At 42.3% G+C, this 19,025-nt stretch overlaps 1 protein-coding gene across 1 annotated transcript; it reads right to left on the bottom strand.

The window, feature by feature from the left end:
• Positions 1-709: 709 nt before the first annotated feature.
• Positions 710-13,023, bottom strand: LOC118081066 (killer cell lectin-like receptor subfamily B member 1B allele A). The gene is made up of 6 exons (XM_035107207.2): positions 12,858-13,023; positions 7,917-8,015; positions 5,705-5,815; positions 3,296-3,453; positions 1,783-1,898; positions 710-846 (listed from the first exon to the last, which is right to left on the bottom strand). The coding sequence occupies exons 1-6, from the start codon at positions 12,949-12,951 to the stop codon at positions 723-725; spliced, it is 702 nt and encodes a 233-aa protein (XP_034963098.2). The 5' UTR covers positions 12,952-13,023; the 3' UTR covers positions 710-722.
• Between the last annotated feature and the right edge of the window lie 6,002 nt (positions 13,024-19,025).

Genomic DNA, 19,025 nt, shown 5'->3' with positions numbered 1-19,025 from the left:
ATGGGGGTGCAAATCATCATTTCATTTGTTAGATTAGTCATTCCCTGAGTGAAGAGGCTGGTGGCACTGTGTTCCAAACCACTGAGCCTCTTGGACTTGCCAATCAGAAGGTTGGCGGTTCAAATCCCCATGACAGAGTGAGGTCCTGTTGATGTGTCCCAGCTCCTGCCAACCTAGCAGTTTGAAAGCACACCAGTGCAAGTAGATAAATAGGTACCGCTGCGACGGGAAGGTAAATGGCGGTTTAGTCATGCTGCCCACATGACCTGGAAAGCTGTCTGTGGACAAACACCAGCTCCCTTGGCCTGAAACCCCATAGTCACCTTTGACTCCAGGGGGTCCTTTACCTTTTACCTTTACCTTTTACCTTTACCTAATATCTGGTAAAGTCCCCTTTGCCTTTGGCTACAGATTCTTCACTTAATTGCATTATAATACTATTATATTAATATAAATCAATGGAAGGGAACTCAAGGGAACTGACAAACTGGCTGCCTTTGTTCCAATATACTAGCAAAAGTTTGAATTTTATGACAATTGCCCATTTGGGGCATAAAACCATACCCATAATATACAAGTTATTACCAGGGCTTCTGGCTTCTGGCTTCCTGTATACAATTCTGGGCTGGAGGAGATCTTGCAAGCAGCGCAAGAAGTCTGTGGCCAAGTCATTGTTCAGAATGAGATGGTTTCTTACTTCCAACATTGACCCCATTTTGTGCTTATATTTGGAAAGCTGCTTTCATGCACATCCAGTTAGATAAAGTACTACAAGAATCAGAATGAACACCATTTTGCACCATTACCCCACAGCTCTTTCCTTCAGCATTGCCCGATACTGAAAACCTGCAAAATAAAGGAAATGATTAGTTGTTATCACGATACTGTTTTCATTCTCACATCAAAACCTTTCCCTTCGAAAACCAAGAGGTGAGCTATTTTCTCTCAGCGCTTATGGATAGTATTTGTCCACCACTTCTGATAATAAACTTCTGTAGTCAGATGTGCAAATTTAGACCAACCCTGCTGGTCACCTAGACAGCATCTTAAAAAGCAGAGACATCACCTTGCCGACAAAGGTCCATATAGTTAAAGCTATGGTTTTCCCAGTAGTGATGTATGGAAGTGAGAGCTGGACCATAAAGAACGCTGATCGCCGAAGAATTGATGCTTTTGAATTATGGTGCTGGAGGAGACTCTTGAGAGTCCCATGGACTGCAAGAAGATCAAAACTATCCATTCTGAAGGAAATCAGCCCTGAGTGCTCATTGGAAGGACAGATCATGAAGCTGAGGCTCCAATACTCCCTGGAAAAGACCCTCATGTTAGGAAAGATGGAGGGCACTAGGAGAAGGGGACGACAGAGGACGAGATGGTTGGACAGTGTTTTTGAAGCCACCAAAATAAGTCTGACCAAACAGTGGGAGGCAGTGGAAGACAGGAGTGCCTTGCGTGGTCTGGTCCATGGGGTCACAAAGAGTCTTGGGACAAAGGGAATATGCAATTTATACCTTGGCATCAGTAAAGACACCTCTTTTATTTATATTGGTATTTCACCCTTTGTGTATGCATTGATTTGAAGGCTGGGACATTCTGTTACATAGTTTAGGAGTCCCTCTTTTTATTTCTGTGCTTTATTTACATCATCAGGTCTATGCTTCTTTGCTAATGTAAATCGATAAAAATGCTTTTTTTATAAAAAAAACAAACAAAAACCCTCCAATGATTGGTGCCCCTTTCACAGAAATTACATTTATTCTGTGCACACCTGGAACTACTCACAGTTCTTCCTTGAAGGGGGATCCATCAATCCATTCCCAGGTCCACTCTTCAGAGAGTTTGGCTGTTGTGAGTCCCAACCAATAGTGGGTTTCCTTTGCCAGATTCTTTATGATTGCCTATAATGGAAGAGACAAGGATGTTGCCAGGGCTTTATTTCAGCCGGAATTTGCTGGACTTCAGTTCTGGCACCTCTCAGGTGGGCACCATTACCATTATAAGAAAACAAGGGGGAGGTCTTCACCATGAATTCAGGCACCAAGTTTTCAAGAAAAATAGCACTGGATGTTGCCATTCTGACCATTGTATTAACAGCTCATGCTCAGTTCCATCAGCTTCATTGATCCACATCCTGCTCCTTAGCCATCTTCAACTGACTCAGTTGGAAATCCTTTTAGCTGAGTAAAGGAGGGGGTCCTCTATGTGTGTCTAAGGACCTTCTGTACAAATCTGCATGTATTTTAACTAATGCATATTTAATATTGTAGAGATGCATACTGTCACACCTCGGTTTACAACCACCTCCCTTTGTGAACGCCTCTGTTTACGAACGCCGTGGACCCATCTGGAACGGATTAATTCACTTTCCATTACTTTCAGTGGGAAAGTTCGCTTCAGGTTAAGTACGCTTCAGGTTAAGTACGGACTTCCAGAACCAATTACACTCATACTTCGGGTTAAGTACGCTTCAGTTTAAGTACTCCGCGGACCGTCTGGAACGGATTCATCCACTTTCCATTACTTCCAGTGGGAAAGTTCAGTTTAAGTACGGACTTCCGGAACCAATTACACACATACTTCGGTTTAAGTACGCTTCAGTTTAAGTACTCCACAGACCGTCTGGAACAGATTAATCCACTTTCCATTACATTCAATGGGAAAGTTCGCTTCAGGTCAAGTACGCTTCAGGTTAAGTACAGACTTCCAGAACCAATTGTGGTTGTAAACCGAGGTACCACTGTACCCGATTTCAGCAGTGGCTGGGTAAAGCAGCTTTTAGGCCAAGGCAGGATTGACAGCAAGGCTCAAGGGATTGAATTGATTGATTGACTGATTGATTGATTGATTTGACTGATTGATTGCAATTTAAGTGCATTTTTTGCTACTTTTTATACACCTCACTGGAGGGGTGAAGAGAATGAAGCCTGAACCAGGAAGTCCCTGTTATGAATTTCACCTCTGCCATAACATGAACACACTAGATGGCCTTAAGCAAACTGCTCTCTGAGCCTCAAGTGTTCACTAGGGAACAAAATAATATTGACCATTTAACAAGGTTGCTTTAAAGATTACAATTGGATCATGCATGTAAAGCCCTCTAAAAATGTACAATATCTATACAAATGTCATTGAGCAAAGTTACATGTGCTGTTGAGGAAAAAGCACGGATGGTTAGGACTTATGGGAACTGGAGTCCAATTGAGAGACCACAGGTCCCCCATCCCTGGCCAGAAGTCTCTTGTGGGCTTTGCTTCACTGGATTTGGCTAGACTTTTCTCATAAGTTGCCTATTTACCATCTCTTGCTGGTCCCGAATCACAAGCAGGGTGGAATTCTTTCCTTTGCAGTCATCTTGGCTCTCGGCCCAGGGTTTTTTCTCTTGAGAGCTCCAGTAGCAGGCGTCCCTGTGCAGTTCCCAGTCATTGGGGCATACTTTGCAGTTTGGGGCATCCTCTAGTGGTAGAGGGGGAAAGCAAGAGGCAGAATATTTCCGTACATAAATGGATGCTGTTATTTCCCTCATCCTGGGTGAATCTGAGAATTTATTACATATTACAAAATGTCTCATTGCAAAAGGGAACTTTATTTCAGTAAATTAATGTCCTTCCTTTCTTCCCAGGAGTTTCAAGTAAGAAATGTAGAATCCCAAGTAGTCTCTGATGCTAGTTAAGCATTTTCCCCTCTTTTGAGTGGAAACTACATGGGAACCTGACTTCATACTGCCTTTGTGATGCTGCAAGGCTGCATGAGGAGGAAATGCACCTGGGGCCACCACCCCTCTGGCCCTCCCCACGCAATGCCACTCACTGCTGATGAACTCAGCATGTGAAGAGGCTAAGCTGGTTGCTCTTGCCTGGCTGCATGACACTCACAAGCCAATCATGTGCTCCTATACCAATAATTTAGGAACTTTCACCCCTTTGGAACTAAACTAAGGTTTACTGCCTGTGCAGTCTTTCTGAGTGATGTATGGAAAAGAACATGAACCTGACCTTTAAAGAGTTTGTAAGTGAACCATTTTAAACTTATGAAATGTGGGATCTTTTCCTATGCTGAGGGAAGATGGCACTTTTTGGGAACGCAATTGGAAAGACATATTTTAAATGACTAACAGCCTATATTTCCACACTTTACTTTGCCCCAAACATGGATCTTGGCATCCAGGAATCTCTCTCTCTCTCTCTCTCTCTCTCTCTCTCTCTCTCTCTCTCTCTCTCTCTCTCTCTCTCTCTCATGTTTTTACTTGCAGCAACAGTTTCAACACGCCACAGTCCCTATGATTCAGCGTTGTCCACCAAAGCAGTCATCCTATCCTGTTTACCAGAGGAAAGTTAGGTAGCCCCCACACCTGGTTCCTCTTTCCACCTTTGAGTGTGTCTGTGTCTGTGCCTTCAGATCTGTTTTTGACCTCTCTTTGTGTTTTAGAAACCACCCTCTGGTCTTCCAGGTCCAGTTGCATATAGCTGAGGCCTAGGCTGCAAAGTGAGCCCAGAGAGGGAGAGCAGGCTAGAGTTGTGCTGAACTTTACACCCTCTGTCACATATTGCGCCTTGTATGCTTGCTCCTTATCTGTATATTGTGTGTTAGTTTAATAAAGCTTAGGGTTATTTAGTACATATTGTGACTGAGCTACCCCCACCAAAGTCAATAGTTACGTATTACAGTGGAACCTCGGTTTATGAACACCTCGGTTTATGAATTTTCGGTTTATGAACACCGCGGACCCATCTGGAACGGATTAATTCACTTTCCATTACTTTTACTGGGAAAGTTCGCTTCAGTTTATGAACGCTTCAGTTTATGAACAGACTTCCGGAACCAATTACACCCATGTTTCAGTTTATGAACGCTTCAGTTTAAGTACTTCGCGGACCCGTCTGGAACGGATTAATCCACTTTCCATTACTTTCAATGGGAAAGTTCGCTTCAGTTTATGAACGGTTACTCCGTGGACCGTCTGGAACGGATTAATCCACTTTCCATTACTTTCAATGGGAAAGTTCGCTTCAGTTTATGAACGCTTCAGTTTATGAACGGACTTCCGGAACCAATTGTGTTCATAAACCGAGGTACCACTGTATTGCTGAGCTATTTTCACTGGAGTTTTACAATGTGTATATTTTGATTGTGTGTGCTCTTAATAAATACTGTATCTCCATTTTTAAAATCTGTGTGAGTGAGAGTTACTAGGGAACTCTGCCAAGATACACTATTACCAACATCTAAAGATCCTGATTCACAACACGCCTATAACTTGCATAAGTGAAACATTTGTCGACTGTGGAGACTTGCCACATGTCTGGGAAAGGACTGACCATAGGCTAGTGAACCTAGCAGTCCTTCTGACCTGGACATAACTAGAAGCACACTGGTCATTACATAGAAGGAAGCACTATGTGAACTAGCTCTCCTGGGGTTTGCAGGTTAATGAAGCCTGCAAGGTTCTTTTCATCACAGATATATTAAAAGGCATTTGCCAACCACAGCATAATCACTTAGGTTGAGAATTAATTTGAGCAGCCCTTCTGGGAGGAGGAAGTCAACACATCTGAATTCTGTGTCATTTTAAAAGTAAAACTACTGGAACTTTTAAATGGTGGTGTAATAGTAAATCTCATTTGGAAGGTGCAAGTGGCTGACATCCAGATGGTGTTTCTGATACACATAAACAAAGCATTAGTCATCCACAAGTGACTGAGGTTACCTGTTCCGCTGTGGCTTGGGGAGCTGCACATATAGCGTTTCAGCTGTAGCTTAAATTCAAAGTCAGTGGTGCTACTGCTGTCGTCCTCTGGTCTTTCTTTTGGCTGCAAAACTAAATACATTTTATAGTGTTGCATTTGATCCTGAATATCAGCTCTAGGATTAAAAGATGCTATGAGCAACTGTGGGATACAGTTTGTGTTTGTTGCACAGGAAAAGAAACGGCTCATTTTGTTTTGTTACGTGTTGTTGTTTCGTCGTTTCGTCATGTCTGACTCTTCGTGACCCCATAGACCAGAGCACGCCAGGCACTCCTGTCTTCCACTGCCTCCCGCAGTTTGGTCAGACTCATGTTGGTGGCTTCGAGAACACTGTTCAACCATCTCGTCCTCTGTCGTCCCCTTCTCCTAGTGCCCTCAATCTTTCCCAACATCAGGGCCAAATGTAATTCATGAAGGATACATCTGTTTGGCACCTTGTAACCTGTCACCAAACTGTGGGAGTCAGTGGAAGACAGGAGTGCCCGGCATGCTCTGGTTCATGGGGTCACAATGAGTCGGACACGACTAAATGACTAAACAACAACAACACAACAACAACCTGTCATCAAATGGTGGAAAATCTTGCTGCTCACAATGACTGGGGTAAAACAAGCAGAGCATCAAGGAGTATTCATAGGAATATTAAAATAAGGTTAATTATTTAAATAAAAATACAGAGGTGGGAAATAGAGCTAACCCTTAGGGTTGCAAAATAAGAAATACACTTCTCCACAATTTATTCAGACCACAGAACCAGGGTTTATTTGATGCATAATTTATTTTCTCAGCATTGATTATATTTTTCATTTTGCTTCCCCCCCTTCAAAGGGTGACTTTCCCCCAAAAAACAAGGGCAACTGCAGAGGGAGTTTTGCTTTCTGAGTGGAATACGGGGGTTGCCTGAGAGTTAAATTTGATCACGGTGACAGACAGAAATCTAACTACTGCAGACTCCTTTCTTATCCTCATCTGATCTTATTCCACCCAGCCTTTTCCATTTTCAGACCTCTTCCTTTCTCCCTTGTCCTCCCTCCAAGCTGAAGTTGCTATTAAGATTCTTGTTTGGAGTGAGGGAAAGAGAAGGATCTTTCATTCTGATGAATTGTTCTTTGTCCTGATTTTCTTTCAATGCTTTAGCATTCCAAGGGAGGTGTGAGGCTTTAGTGCAAAGTGGCTGAAGTCTTCTTCATTCTACCCTAAATATTGCCCTGTGAGTGAGCATTTTCTCAGTGCTTTTTTGCCTGCCTAAAAGCCCTTTGTGGTTTGGAGGAGATTGCCTTTATAAAATGGCCCATTTGTGGTGACAGTGATGGTCACCAATGCGGATGTCTTGGATTAGACAGAGCAATGGAGGAGAAGGCAATCAATGGCTGCAAACCCTGATCTTCTCCCTCCACTGTTGAAGGCAGTCTACTTCTGAATACCTTACTGGAAACCACAGGAGGAAAGAGTGCTGTTGCCCTCACGTCCTCCTTGAGGGCTTCCAACAGGCATCTGGCTGGCCACTGTGAGAACAGGATTCTGGACTAGATGGGCTACTGGTCTGATCCAGCAAGTTTTTTTATATATATTCTTCCATGGTAACAGAGGCCACCTAGCATGTTGCAGGTTACAGTCACAGCTGGATCTGAAACTAGTTTTTATCGTACTGAATTCAGAGGAATTTATTTCTGATCCTTGTAAATATGCAAAGGATTGGAGCTTTCTCTCTCTCTCTCTCTCTCTCTCTCTCTGTGTGTGTGTGTGTGTGTGTGTGTACTTGTTTTGCTGCTTAGTTTGTTGTTGTGTGCATTTTATCATATTATTTATTGTCATGCTGTCTTTATGTGTATGGTTTTCACAAATTAACCCACACATTTTGGACAAATGGAATACAAATCCGTTTCTCAAATAAATGAATAAATAAATATGTTTGAAATGACCACACTATTTTCTATTCACCAGCTGCTACAGTGCCTTTAACGAAAAGCAGAGTAACAGTAGCCTTCCAGGATGACTCCAAGATGGTCAACTGTTACTGGACTGTGCCAGGAAATGTTATCTGTATTCACACATTCAGGCTGCAATCATATTCCCACATGGGAGCAAATGCTACTAAATTCAATGGGGGTTGACTTGCACAGGGTTGCAAATATTCTTGGAGAAACCAACATTAAGCACTCAGTTACTCACCCAAAACTATCAGCGTTACTACAGCCAGAGTGAGGAGGAGAATCACAGCGCAGGCAGTCCCAAGAGCAACTCGATGCCACTGTTTATACTTATGAACATCTGTAAGAATTAAAAGTTGATCAAAGAACTATGCTTTTTAGTGTAAAGAGATTGCAACTGATGCTGGTGTGACATTATGAACTATGGGATCTACTGCTTGCACAAACAACCTTGTTCTATACTAAGTCGGGGGTTTGGGGGTTGTTTTTTACACTCAAAGTATTTTATTTAAATATGACATTCACAATGCATGAGAAGTGCAGGATTCAGTAGCTACAGGCAGTTTTAATTTACACAAGCTTTTGTACAGTTCTAAAAGATCTAAAAGAGATCCTTCATTTTTGTTTTTGTTTTTTAAAAAAGGCTAGCAATTGAGCTAATATAGATAGAATATCAACTTAAATCAAATCAATTACTTATTTATACACTGCATAACTAAAATATTGAATGCAGTGAGTAGACTAACACAAATTATAAAGGATAATGGATCAAACCTATGATTCTTAGTACAAAATTCCGTTTGCAATTATGAAAACCTAATTTTCTCTGGATCGAAGCTATGACATTCTGCCATAGTATTTTTTATTTATTTATTGGGTTATACAAAGGTTATACAAATAAGTATACCAAGTTTGCTCATGTCATTTGTGTATCACACAACATATTTTTCATTATTAGCGATCAATATATAAGTTATTGGTTCCTGAATTGGTTTCTCTCTCTCTCTTTTTTATTAAGTGATATGTTTTCCAACATAAACATACATGAACATAAACATAAATATACACAAAAATCAAATCAAAATCATATATAAACAATTTAAGATAAAAAGAAACAATACAAAATTAAGATTATGACAATAAAGAAAAAACAAACACAAATTTTATACAAAAAAGAAATTAATTACCTCCACCCCACCCCTTCCACCACCCTCCACCGTGTGTGACTTCCAGCTATCCTATATTCTGGTTTATATCTCCTTATTCTGATGCAAACTTTTTACTTAATTTTTCTTTTCCCTTAGATATTTTTTGGGCCCTTCATACATCTGCTAAGAGATTGGCTCTTTCAATCCATTTCGATAAATATTGCTTAAACAATTTCCAATCTTTTCCTGCTTTTTCTTCACCTAACCCTTTCATTACTCCAGCTTTTATCGATAGGTTTTGGTATATTGTCAACTTTGTAAGCCAATCTTCCTTGCTCGGTACTGCATCACTTCCAATTTCTCGCGATAAGTCTGCCAGCTGTTGTGGCATGCATCTTATCTTTATTTCTTCATTAGCATTCCCAGTAGGAATATTTCAGGGTATTTTTTGAAAGAGTATTTGACTATCTTTTTAAATTCTTTATATAATTCTTCCCAAAATTCTTTAATGTTTTTACAATGCCACCACATATGTAAATAGGTACCAACTTCTTCCTTACACCTCCAACAAATATTACTACTTCCTTTATACATCTTTGCCAATTTTTGCCGGTGTTGCATCTTTAATACATTTTCTTTCAATTCATAATTTGAAATATATTTTAGGTCCTGATTCCATATTTTTCCCATTTTCCCAACATGATTACCTTCCCCAGATCTCGCACCCACCTAATCATGCCTTCCTTTGTCAACTCATCTTTTGTTTCCCACTCTAATAATAGTTCATACAATTGTTTTATATATTTATCTTTCCCCTCTAATAATATTTTGCCAAATTTGGAAATTTCTTTTTCGAAACCAATTTTAATATCCTTTTAAAATCTTTGATTAATTGGAAAATATTGTAGCCATACATTGCAATATACTTTAATTTTGTTATAATCTTTTAATTTCAATTTTCCATCCGCCTCTTCTAGTAATTCATTATATGTCGGCCAATTTCCCCCCATATTTACTCTCTTTACAGCTACCACTTCCATAGGTGATATCCACCACGGCACTTTTGGCTCAAGTATTCCTTGATGTTCCCCCCCCCCCATATTTTATACAAGATTTTCTTATAATATTATTCCAAAATTTGTTATGTACCTCCATTTTTTCTTTCAGCAGGTATAGGTGCCAACCAAAACCCAGACCAACACCCTCAAGATCTAACACATCCATATTTTTTAATTCTAACCAATCTTTTATCCAAACAAGGCAGCCGCGTCATGGTACATTTCTAAGCCTGGCAGGCTAAACCCACCTCTCTCTTTTTTATCGGTCAGTAATTTTCTCATCACTGCCATACTCTCTCCACAGTCCCACAGTCTCTCCAGCTACTTTAGCTTCCCCCAAGGCAGCAGGGCAGTTTATGCAATATTGTCTGCCCCTCAGAGACTGATGGATCTGGTGGATTTCCACCAGTGAGGCACTATTCTTGTGTCAATACATCCACAGTAAAATACCTACCTGGAAGGGCCCTCAAACTTTTTTTTTTTTTACAGGTATGTGGGCTTCTCACTTACCACCACCACCACCCCTCCTGCTTTTCAGGCACATTTTCAAACTTTAAAGCTCCATGTCTGAGTGCTCTTTTCTTGCCTTCCTCACACACAAAAAAACCCCTTTAAACCTGACGCACAACAAACAGCAATTCAGTTTTTCTGTGGGTTGCTGCTTGCACTGATTCAGCTTTAAAGAGCAGGTTTTCATGGGGAAATATCCAGGGCAAAAGAAGGAGCACTCAGACATGGAGCTTTATAGCACAGACTGTGCCTGGAAAGCACAGAGGAAAGGTAAGTGTGGGTAAGCCCTGCACCTGAGTACAAAGTGTCGATGCTTCCCTTTAAACCCCATTATCAAGGTACCTTTATACACATGTGGTGGGACTGTGTTAAGAGAATTTTGGGATATAATATATAATGAACTAAAAATATCTTTAAATTCTCATTTAAAAAAGACCTGAAGCCTTTCTGTTAGGTCAGGGGTCAGCAAACTTTTTCAGCAGGGGGCCAGTCCACTGTTCCTCAGACCTTGTGGGGGGCCAGACTATTTTTTGGGGTGTGTGTGTGAAGGAATTCCTATGCCCCACAAATAACCCAGAGATGCACTTTAAATAAAAGCACACATTCTATTCATGTAAAAACACCTGGCAGGCCCCACAAATAACCCAGAGGTGAATTTGAAATAAAAGGACACATTCTGCTCATGTAAAAACATGTTGATTCCCAGACCATCCATGGGCCAGATTTAGAAGGTGATTGGGCCAGATCTGGCCCCCAGGCCTTAGTTTGTCTACCCATGTGTTAGGTTATTATGTCCATTCAAATACAAAAAACCCATAGAACCCTTTTTATGTATGCAACCACGGCGGCTAGGGTTTTGATAGCAAAAAATTGGAAAGACGACTTAACCCTCACAAAAACTGTGTCTATGTTTGTTTGTGTGTTGTTGTTGTCCTGTTTATGTTATATGTAAAATGTTTTGTAAAAAAAGAATTGTTTTAATAAAAAAATAAAAAAATGAACTTCATTATCATTTGAAACTAGGAGGACATGCAAACTTCACACCTTGCAGAGCCATAGGAGGCCTTTTTCTAGGTGCCCCAACAATAAAAGATGAGGTGGGTGGCAACTTGGAAGAGGACTTTCTCCACTGCCAAACGCTCTGTCCCCAATGAGGGTCACCAAACACTTACTTTGCTCTTTTTTTGGTGCCAGGTAAATCCATTTTTAAGCTTCTGGACTTTTCATGTTTAATTAGGTTTTTTTTTTTTGCTGCTCGTTTTTATCTGCTGCTTTACTTCTTTTTGCCTTAAAATAAATCCCTTTGAGCCTGGGAACATCATCTCGAGTTCTGTCTTGTCTATGTCATGACAGGCATTGGCACTGCAGGGTTTCAAAATTATTTTGCAGTCCTGCCTGAAGAACCCAGGGGTTGAACTGGATCCTTCTGGGTTCTTCTTATCATATGTGGTGGTCCTGCAGTAAGGTTAAAGCTTACTGGGAAATGATATATAATGAATTGAAAAAGATGTTTAAAATAATATTTGTAAAAAAGAAAGAAAGGAGAAGCTTTTTCTTTTGGGAATTATAAGGAAAGAACTACTCAAACTGTATAGAAATTTATTCATGTATGCGACTACAGCGGCAAGAATGTGACTTGCCCAAAAATGGAAAGAAGAAGAAGTCATCCCAGTAAAGGAAGAAGGGATACAAAAACTTATGGAATACGCAGAAATGGCGAAACGTCCCGGAAATATAAGAAATCAAGATAGCAAACTTTTTATAAAAGAATGGAAATGGTTTATTGGATATTTACAAACTGTAAACAAATAAGAAAACTGGCAGGATTATTGTAATAACCTGCAGTTTTATACAGGTATGCATTTAAAGTAGGTGAATAAATCATTAAACTAAGTTAATTTTGAATATGCAGAAAATATAAAAATAAATAAATTTAAGGAACCACAGAAAGAAGGAAGTCGAGAAAGAGGGGGAAAGAAGTCGAGTTTCAAAATGTTAAAATGATTTTAAAATTATTGAAATGTTTAAAATTGAAACTTTTTTAAAAAAATGAACTGGATTCCTCTGCAGGCAAAGCATCACTGAGCCCTTTCCTAAATGCGTGAAGGAAAAGAATACTTCCATTTAGCTTTCCTGCTTTCAATCATTTTTATTAGGTAACTTCAAGGTTGGAGAATTATACAAAGCAGAGGAAGAAACAAAACCCTTTCTAGTCGCTCCATGCCGTTCATGTTTTGTAAACCTCTAGCATGTCCACCCTTTGTAGTTTAAGTTTAATTTTCTAAAATAAAAGAAGGGTGCAACACTCTGAAAACTATCCAGGTGACTGACTACATTTGGCAGCAAGGGGAAAAAAGAATTAGCAGAGACCCACAAGACACACCTGAGGACCTCAGATTCTGTAACCCGCCTGCAGATTAATTACCCTGCACAAAATAAAAATACATGAATAAGTGAGCCACTTACTGCTGCAGTTCCTGCAAGGAGGTGGCATCGGAATCCTTGAATAGGAAGGCATTTCCTGAAGGTTTAGGTCCGCATATGCTATTTCCCCAGCCATGTGCAGAGAAAGCTGAATGTGAACTGAAGGAAGGAAGCTGAACTGCAGCAACAGGAGCTGCAGAGGCGAATGTTCGTCTCCAAGCCACAGCGACTAGCACGCTCAGCATCACAGGGTCCAAGTGGTCTTTGTCAAAGTGTTTTTTTAGACTTCCTTTTCTCATGAGAATCAATTTGTTGAGACCAATGCATTCCAGTGAGTGCATATCTGTTTAAATTATAGCTGCACCAGCGTACTTGGCCACCCCTTCAACCTGATTCTACTGTTGCTTGTCTGCCAGAAACTGCTCTTGTTGGCATCTTGTAACCCCTTTAGGTTTGGGGATTTGGCACCTGGCATTCTTCAGGACTAGTAACCCATTTTTATTTGATTGACCTTGTGCCTTTTAACTGATTAATTCAATCAACAATACAAGGCAGCCCTGTTTAGTGAGGCTTTTTAATGTTTAATAGATTATTTTATTTCATTTTTTTGTTGTAAGCCGCCCAGAGTAGCTGGGGAAACCCAGCCAGGTGGGCGGGGTATAAATAATAAATTATTATTATTATTATTATTATATTGTTTTATCCTCAGTAGTAGGGGTATTTTGAGATCTTTAACGTTTAAACGTTGACACCCAGTCTTAGAATGGAACACCTTTCATTGCAGGGAATTAACAGTAGCAACAGTGCTTCAGAAGATCTTCCCTAGGGAATATAAGAAAAGCTGACTGATCAATGGCCTCTCAAGATCAGGGTCAATGAGATAGTGAGTTTTGTTTGAATTAAAACTTAGGTAAAATCCAAATAGGAAGTCTCTATAGACTATCTCTATGTGGCTCTATATGCTATCTCTATGTGGCAGTGAGAGATTTTACTTTCCTGGGCTCCTTGATCACTGCAGATGGTGACAGCAGTCACAAAATTAAAAGACGCCTGCTTCTTGGGAGAAATGCCATGACAAACCTAGACAGCATCTTAAAAAGCAGAGACATCACCTTGCTGACAAAGGTCCGTATAGTTAAAGCTATGGTTTTCCCAGTAGTGATGTATGGAAGTGAGAGCTGGACCATAAAGAAGGCTGATCGCCGAAGAATTGATGCTTTTGAATTATGGTGCTGGAGGAGACTCTTGAGAGTCCCATGGACTGCTAGAAGATCAAACCTATCCATTCATAAGGAAATCAGCCCTGAGTGCTCACTGGAAGGACAGATCCTGAAGCTGAGGCTCCAATACTTTGGCCACCTCATGAGAAGAGAAGACTCCCTGGTAAAGACCCTAATGTTGGGAAAGAATTGAGGGCACAAGGAGAAGTGGACGACAGAGGACGAGATGGCTGGACAGGGTTCTTGAAGCTACGAACATGAGTTTGACCAAACTGCGGGAGGCAGTGGAAGACAGGAGTGCCTGGCTTGCTCTGATCCATGGGGTCACGAAGAGTCGGACATGACTAAACGACTAAACAACAACAACAACATGTGGCTATAGACCAGCCACATAGAGCAAGGGACCCGACTTTGCCAGTTGGAAAAATATAACTAGGCATGAAGCACAAATTCGGCACCCAACAGCATAGTAGGAAAACAGGTGCACCTATTAAATCAATAAGAAGGGCCTGCTGGACCAAAACAAAGACTTATCTGATTCAGCATCCTGTTTCTCAGAGCAACTGAGCTGGTGCTTATGGGAAACTAGGATCTACTTCTGGGGAAAGAGAACCTCAACAGAGACTTGCTCATGCTTTCCACGGATTACACCTGAGAGCCCCTCACAGAAGCCAGCAGCCATAGATGAGCCATGCATTCCATATTGAGGACACAATTTCTGGCAGAATACAGATGCCAGCAACATGATCAGTAGTGAACACTTCCTCTGGCTATGAGGAGCCCACTGGATGGTGTCAGGTGAAACTAAAGGAACTAGATAACATTTTACCTAGGATGCCCAACTGTGCCGCACAATAATGTATGCCAGAAACATGAGAGCTGCCAGTTTGGGCCAGTATCAATCAATATACTTTATTCGACCGATAGTCAGAACAAGTTTGGGCCAGTATAATGAACTCTTCAGTCTCCAGCCAGATGCCCTCAAGAAAACTCACACACAGGGTATAATCGAGATAAGCATCCCCTCTGAGTGTCCTCAGAAACCAAAGTTGTACATTTGCCTCTGAATGGGGTGGTTGTTTGTTTGTTTTGTGAACTGCCCTGAGACCTCCAGGTATAGGGCACTATATAAATGAAATAAATGAAAATGAAATGGTCCTATCCCTAGCTTCCCTGGTTAATAGCTGTCAATATGTCTGTGCTCTTTGAACCAAGGGTGGTCTGCTTTGAAAGCCACCTATGCTTGTGGCCACTGTCATGTCCTATAGCAATGATCACGTGACAACATCCTGTGGCAAGCCACCAGAGCAGAGCTGCACGCTCGTCTTGCATTCAGCCTGCACCAAGTGAACTTTTCTTTAGGTATCCGCTTTAAAGACTGGTGAGGGGGCGTTTTCCGTAGGAGGTGGGAATGAAAAGGTTACTTTTGAAGTCTGAAACAAGGGCGTTGTAGTGCTCAAGGAAATGACATGTGGGTGCACAATAAAGCCAGTGACTTGGGTAAAGGTCTTAAAGTTCCAAATATATTTCTGTGCCCTATCTATTGGGGGGGGGGAGGTAAAGGACCCCTGGACAATGGGACAGAGCAATGGGAGCTCACCACCGGCGCAGGGATTTGAACTGCCGACCTTCTGATCAGCAAGCCCAAGAGGCTCAGTGGTTTAGACCACAGCGCCACCTCTTTCCTTCCAAACAAGAACAAAGAACATCCCAGATGGAACTCAAATCCGCAATCCCCAGCTCCGGAGGCTGATGCTTTATCCATTAGGCCACTGGGTTACCTCATATATGGGTGCTCCCATCCCTGAATAAATTACACTTAGCTAAACTTTAAAAGGTCCCGAATCCATTTTTGAGAGATCATGTCCTCCCTCAAAGAGTGTTTCGGTATGACCTGGCAACCAAACCCTGTGTTGTGGGTGGGTCGATTGGATATTTGTTAGGTCCCTCAATGCTGGGGGTAATCAGACCAATGGGACACCATCCAAGCTGATTGAGGGACCTATATAAGCCCATGCATGTGTCCCTGAGCTTCCTCTTTGGGCCAGTGCATTGGAACACCCGCCCACCTCTCCCTATATTTAGGGCTTGCGCTTGACCTTGCTATGCCATTGTGTGCTGCTGGTCATTGGGACAGGGGCACGGCAGGAATTTTCCCCACTTGGCTGATTGGTTGGTGCCATTTGAGTTTCGCCTGCCGCGTAGCAAATCATCACAATTTGTAAGGTTGCGGATAGGCTCTGGTTCAGGTGATAGGGATGGGAGAACGCTCTAGCCATCCCTATGTGATGGGTATTCCGTTTAAGGAATCCAGGGACTCAGTGGTTTGGTCAACCTTGAGAGGGGTTGTGCCCATGCCTGAGTCCAGGGGGACATCTGGGTCGTGGGCTAGCCTGTCCTCAGCTTTCCGCCATTCCAGGTGTTTACCCTAGGCTAACCTATGGTAGTGCCCTGGGTCAGCGCTACCTGCCACGGTGCAGGGAGGTAGTCGAACCAGAGCCTATGTAACCACTCACTTGCTGTAATCAATAAAGTTGTGGCTGAAATTCTGCCAAAAACCAAACCAAAATTTGAGTCTTGTCTGAATTTATTTAGGGGGTGGTTAAAAGGTCTATACATGCAATAATGTTGTTGTCCTTATTCCACCAATGTTCTGATATCTTAGGCAAAGCAAAGCAGTATAGAGGAGGCAAATTTGCTTTATTGGACAAATGACTTGCTTGTGGCTGGTTGGCCCCTAGATGGCACTCATCTAGCTAAGCTACAGAAAAACGTGACATAAAGGTAATGGTAAAGGGACCCCTGACCATTAGGTCTAGTCGTGATCGACTCTGGGGTTGCGCGAGGGAGCCGGCGTATAGCTTCCAGGTCATGTGGCCAGCATGACAAAGCCGCTTCTGGCAAACCAGAGCAGCACATGGAAACGCCGTTTACCTTCCCGCTGTAGCGGTTCCTATTTATCTACTTGCATTTTGACATGCTTTCGAACTGCTAGGTTGGCAGGAGCTGGGACCAAGCAACGGGAGCTCACCCCGTCACAGGGATTCGAACCGCCGACCTTCTGGTCAGCAAGCCCTAAGCTCAGTGGTTTAACCACAGCGCCACCTGGGTTACATACATAAAACATACATACATACATACATAAAACGTGACATAATTGGCTGCAATTAATCGAGATGCAGAATTCTCGCAAAGCTCCAAAAAGTGAGGGAACCGCCAGAAGGCCCTCGGAGCTGGACCTCAGTGTCCTTTCCCCAAGTCACTGGCTTTATTGTGCACCCACATGTCATTTCCTTGAGCACTACAACACCCCCACTTCAGACTTAAACAGTAACCTTTTCATTCATGTCTCCTAAGGAAAAAGCCCCCTCACCAGTCTTTAAAGCAGATACCTACACAAAAGTTTGCTTGGTGCAGGCTGAATGCAAGAGGAACGTGCAACTCTGCTCTGGTGGCTTGCCACAGGAAGTTGTCATGTGATCATTCCTATAGGATGTTATGATGGCCACAAGCCTAAGCGGCTTTCAAAGTGGACCACCCTTGGTTCAAAGAGCACAGGCCTATTGACAGCTATTAACCAGGGCAGCCAGGGACTGGACCTTCTGAGGACGCTCAGAGGGGATGTTTATCTCCATTATTTCCTACTTGTGAGTTTTCTTGAGGGCATCTGGCTGGAGACTGAAGAGTTCATTATACCGTACCGGCACAGACTGGCAGTCCTCGTGTTTCTGGCATACATTCTTGTGCAGCACAGTTGGGCATCCTAAGCAAAACGTTGTCCAATTCCTTTCATTTCACCTGAAACTGTTCAGTGGGCTTCTCACAGCCAGAGAAAGTGTCCATCTGTATTCTGCCAGAAATTGTGTCTTTAATATGCAGGGCAGTCTGGAGCAGGTCGGGCGCCCTGGCGCTGAGGCGCGGAGATCGCTCCGGCGCCCCCACCCCTGCAGCGCCCTGTCTGGCTTCCACGCGGCTTTGCCGCGCCCCGCCGCGCCTCCCGGCCCGACGCCCTAGCATGCCGCGCCACCAGGACCTTACCTAGAGCCAGCGCTGTTAATATGGAATGCATGATGGCTCATCTATGGCTGCCGGCTTCTGTGATGGGCTCCCGGGTTCACCAGTCCATTGCCAGTGCTTGGCCTTTTAAGTAGGCCCCAATCCACACCAACCAGGCAATGGATCCTGAAGAGGCCAGCTGTGGATGTTTCCTGGAGGCCCCACCCAGGGCTGGATTAACCATGAAGCAAACTAAGCACATGCTTAGGGCATCAAGGGGAAAAAGGGGAACACTACAGAAATTTTCCATTGCCAGAAGTAGATGTATTACATAAGATTAGTTTTGAGGATCCGATCAAAGACTCTTCAATTAGAAAAAAGGAGGAGAAAAAAAATTCAAATATAAATAAAGTGGAAGTATACAAAAATAAACATGGTTTTCCATCTTGCTGTGTGTTTTGTTTCATTTTGAAAAATAAAATATAATTTTACGGCTTACTTGTTTCACTATTTTGAGTTAGATATATATGGGGGCACCCAAATCTTTAAAGTGCTTAGGTGCTCTAAAGGTGTTAATCCAGCTTTACCTATGGGAAAAGAAGGGTGGGGCAGTCTCAGTCATATGTCTGATGGTAGGGGAGTAGTCCCGCTGCTGTGGCTCAGGCAAAATGAAGGGTGGAAGACACAGAACAGATGTAAAAAGCCTCAGATAGATTGAAGAAGTGCCCTGGGGAGATGCAGGGAACAGGCTTTATACCTAATAAGGCTTCTCCATAGAGATCGGGGGATGTTGGTTCTTGCTCCCCTTCTAGTGCCCCCCCCTTTTAAAAGAAATTTTATTAAATTTTAAAAATACATAATACCAAAAAATGCATTTCAACAGCAATTTCATATATAGAAAGTCCCTAATACAAAATCCCCCTCCCCCCTCCCCCACAGACTTCCCTCCGCTGCTTTCTCGACTTCTGTTTCTATCTATTTATACTACTAACAA

This window comes from Zootoca vivipara, chromosome 2, assembly GCF_963506605.1.
Source record: "Zootoca vivipara chromosome 2, rZooViv1.1, whole genome shotgun sequence".
Classification (NCBI taxonomy): domain Eukaryota; kingdom Metazoa; phylum Chordata; class Lepidosauria; order Squamata; family Lacertidae; genus Zootoca; species Zootoca vivipara.
The sequence above is the reverse complement of the archived record's forward strand: the minus strand, read 5'-3'. Positions and strand labels throughout refer to the sequence as shown.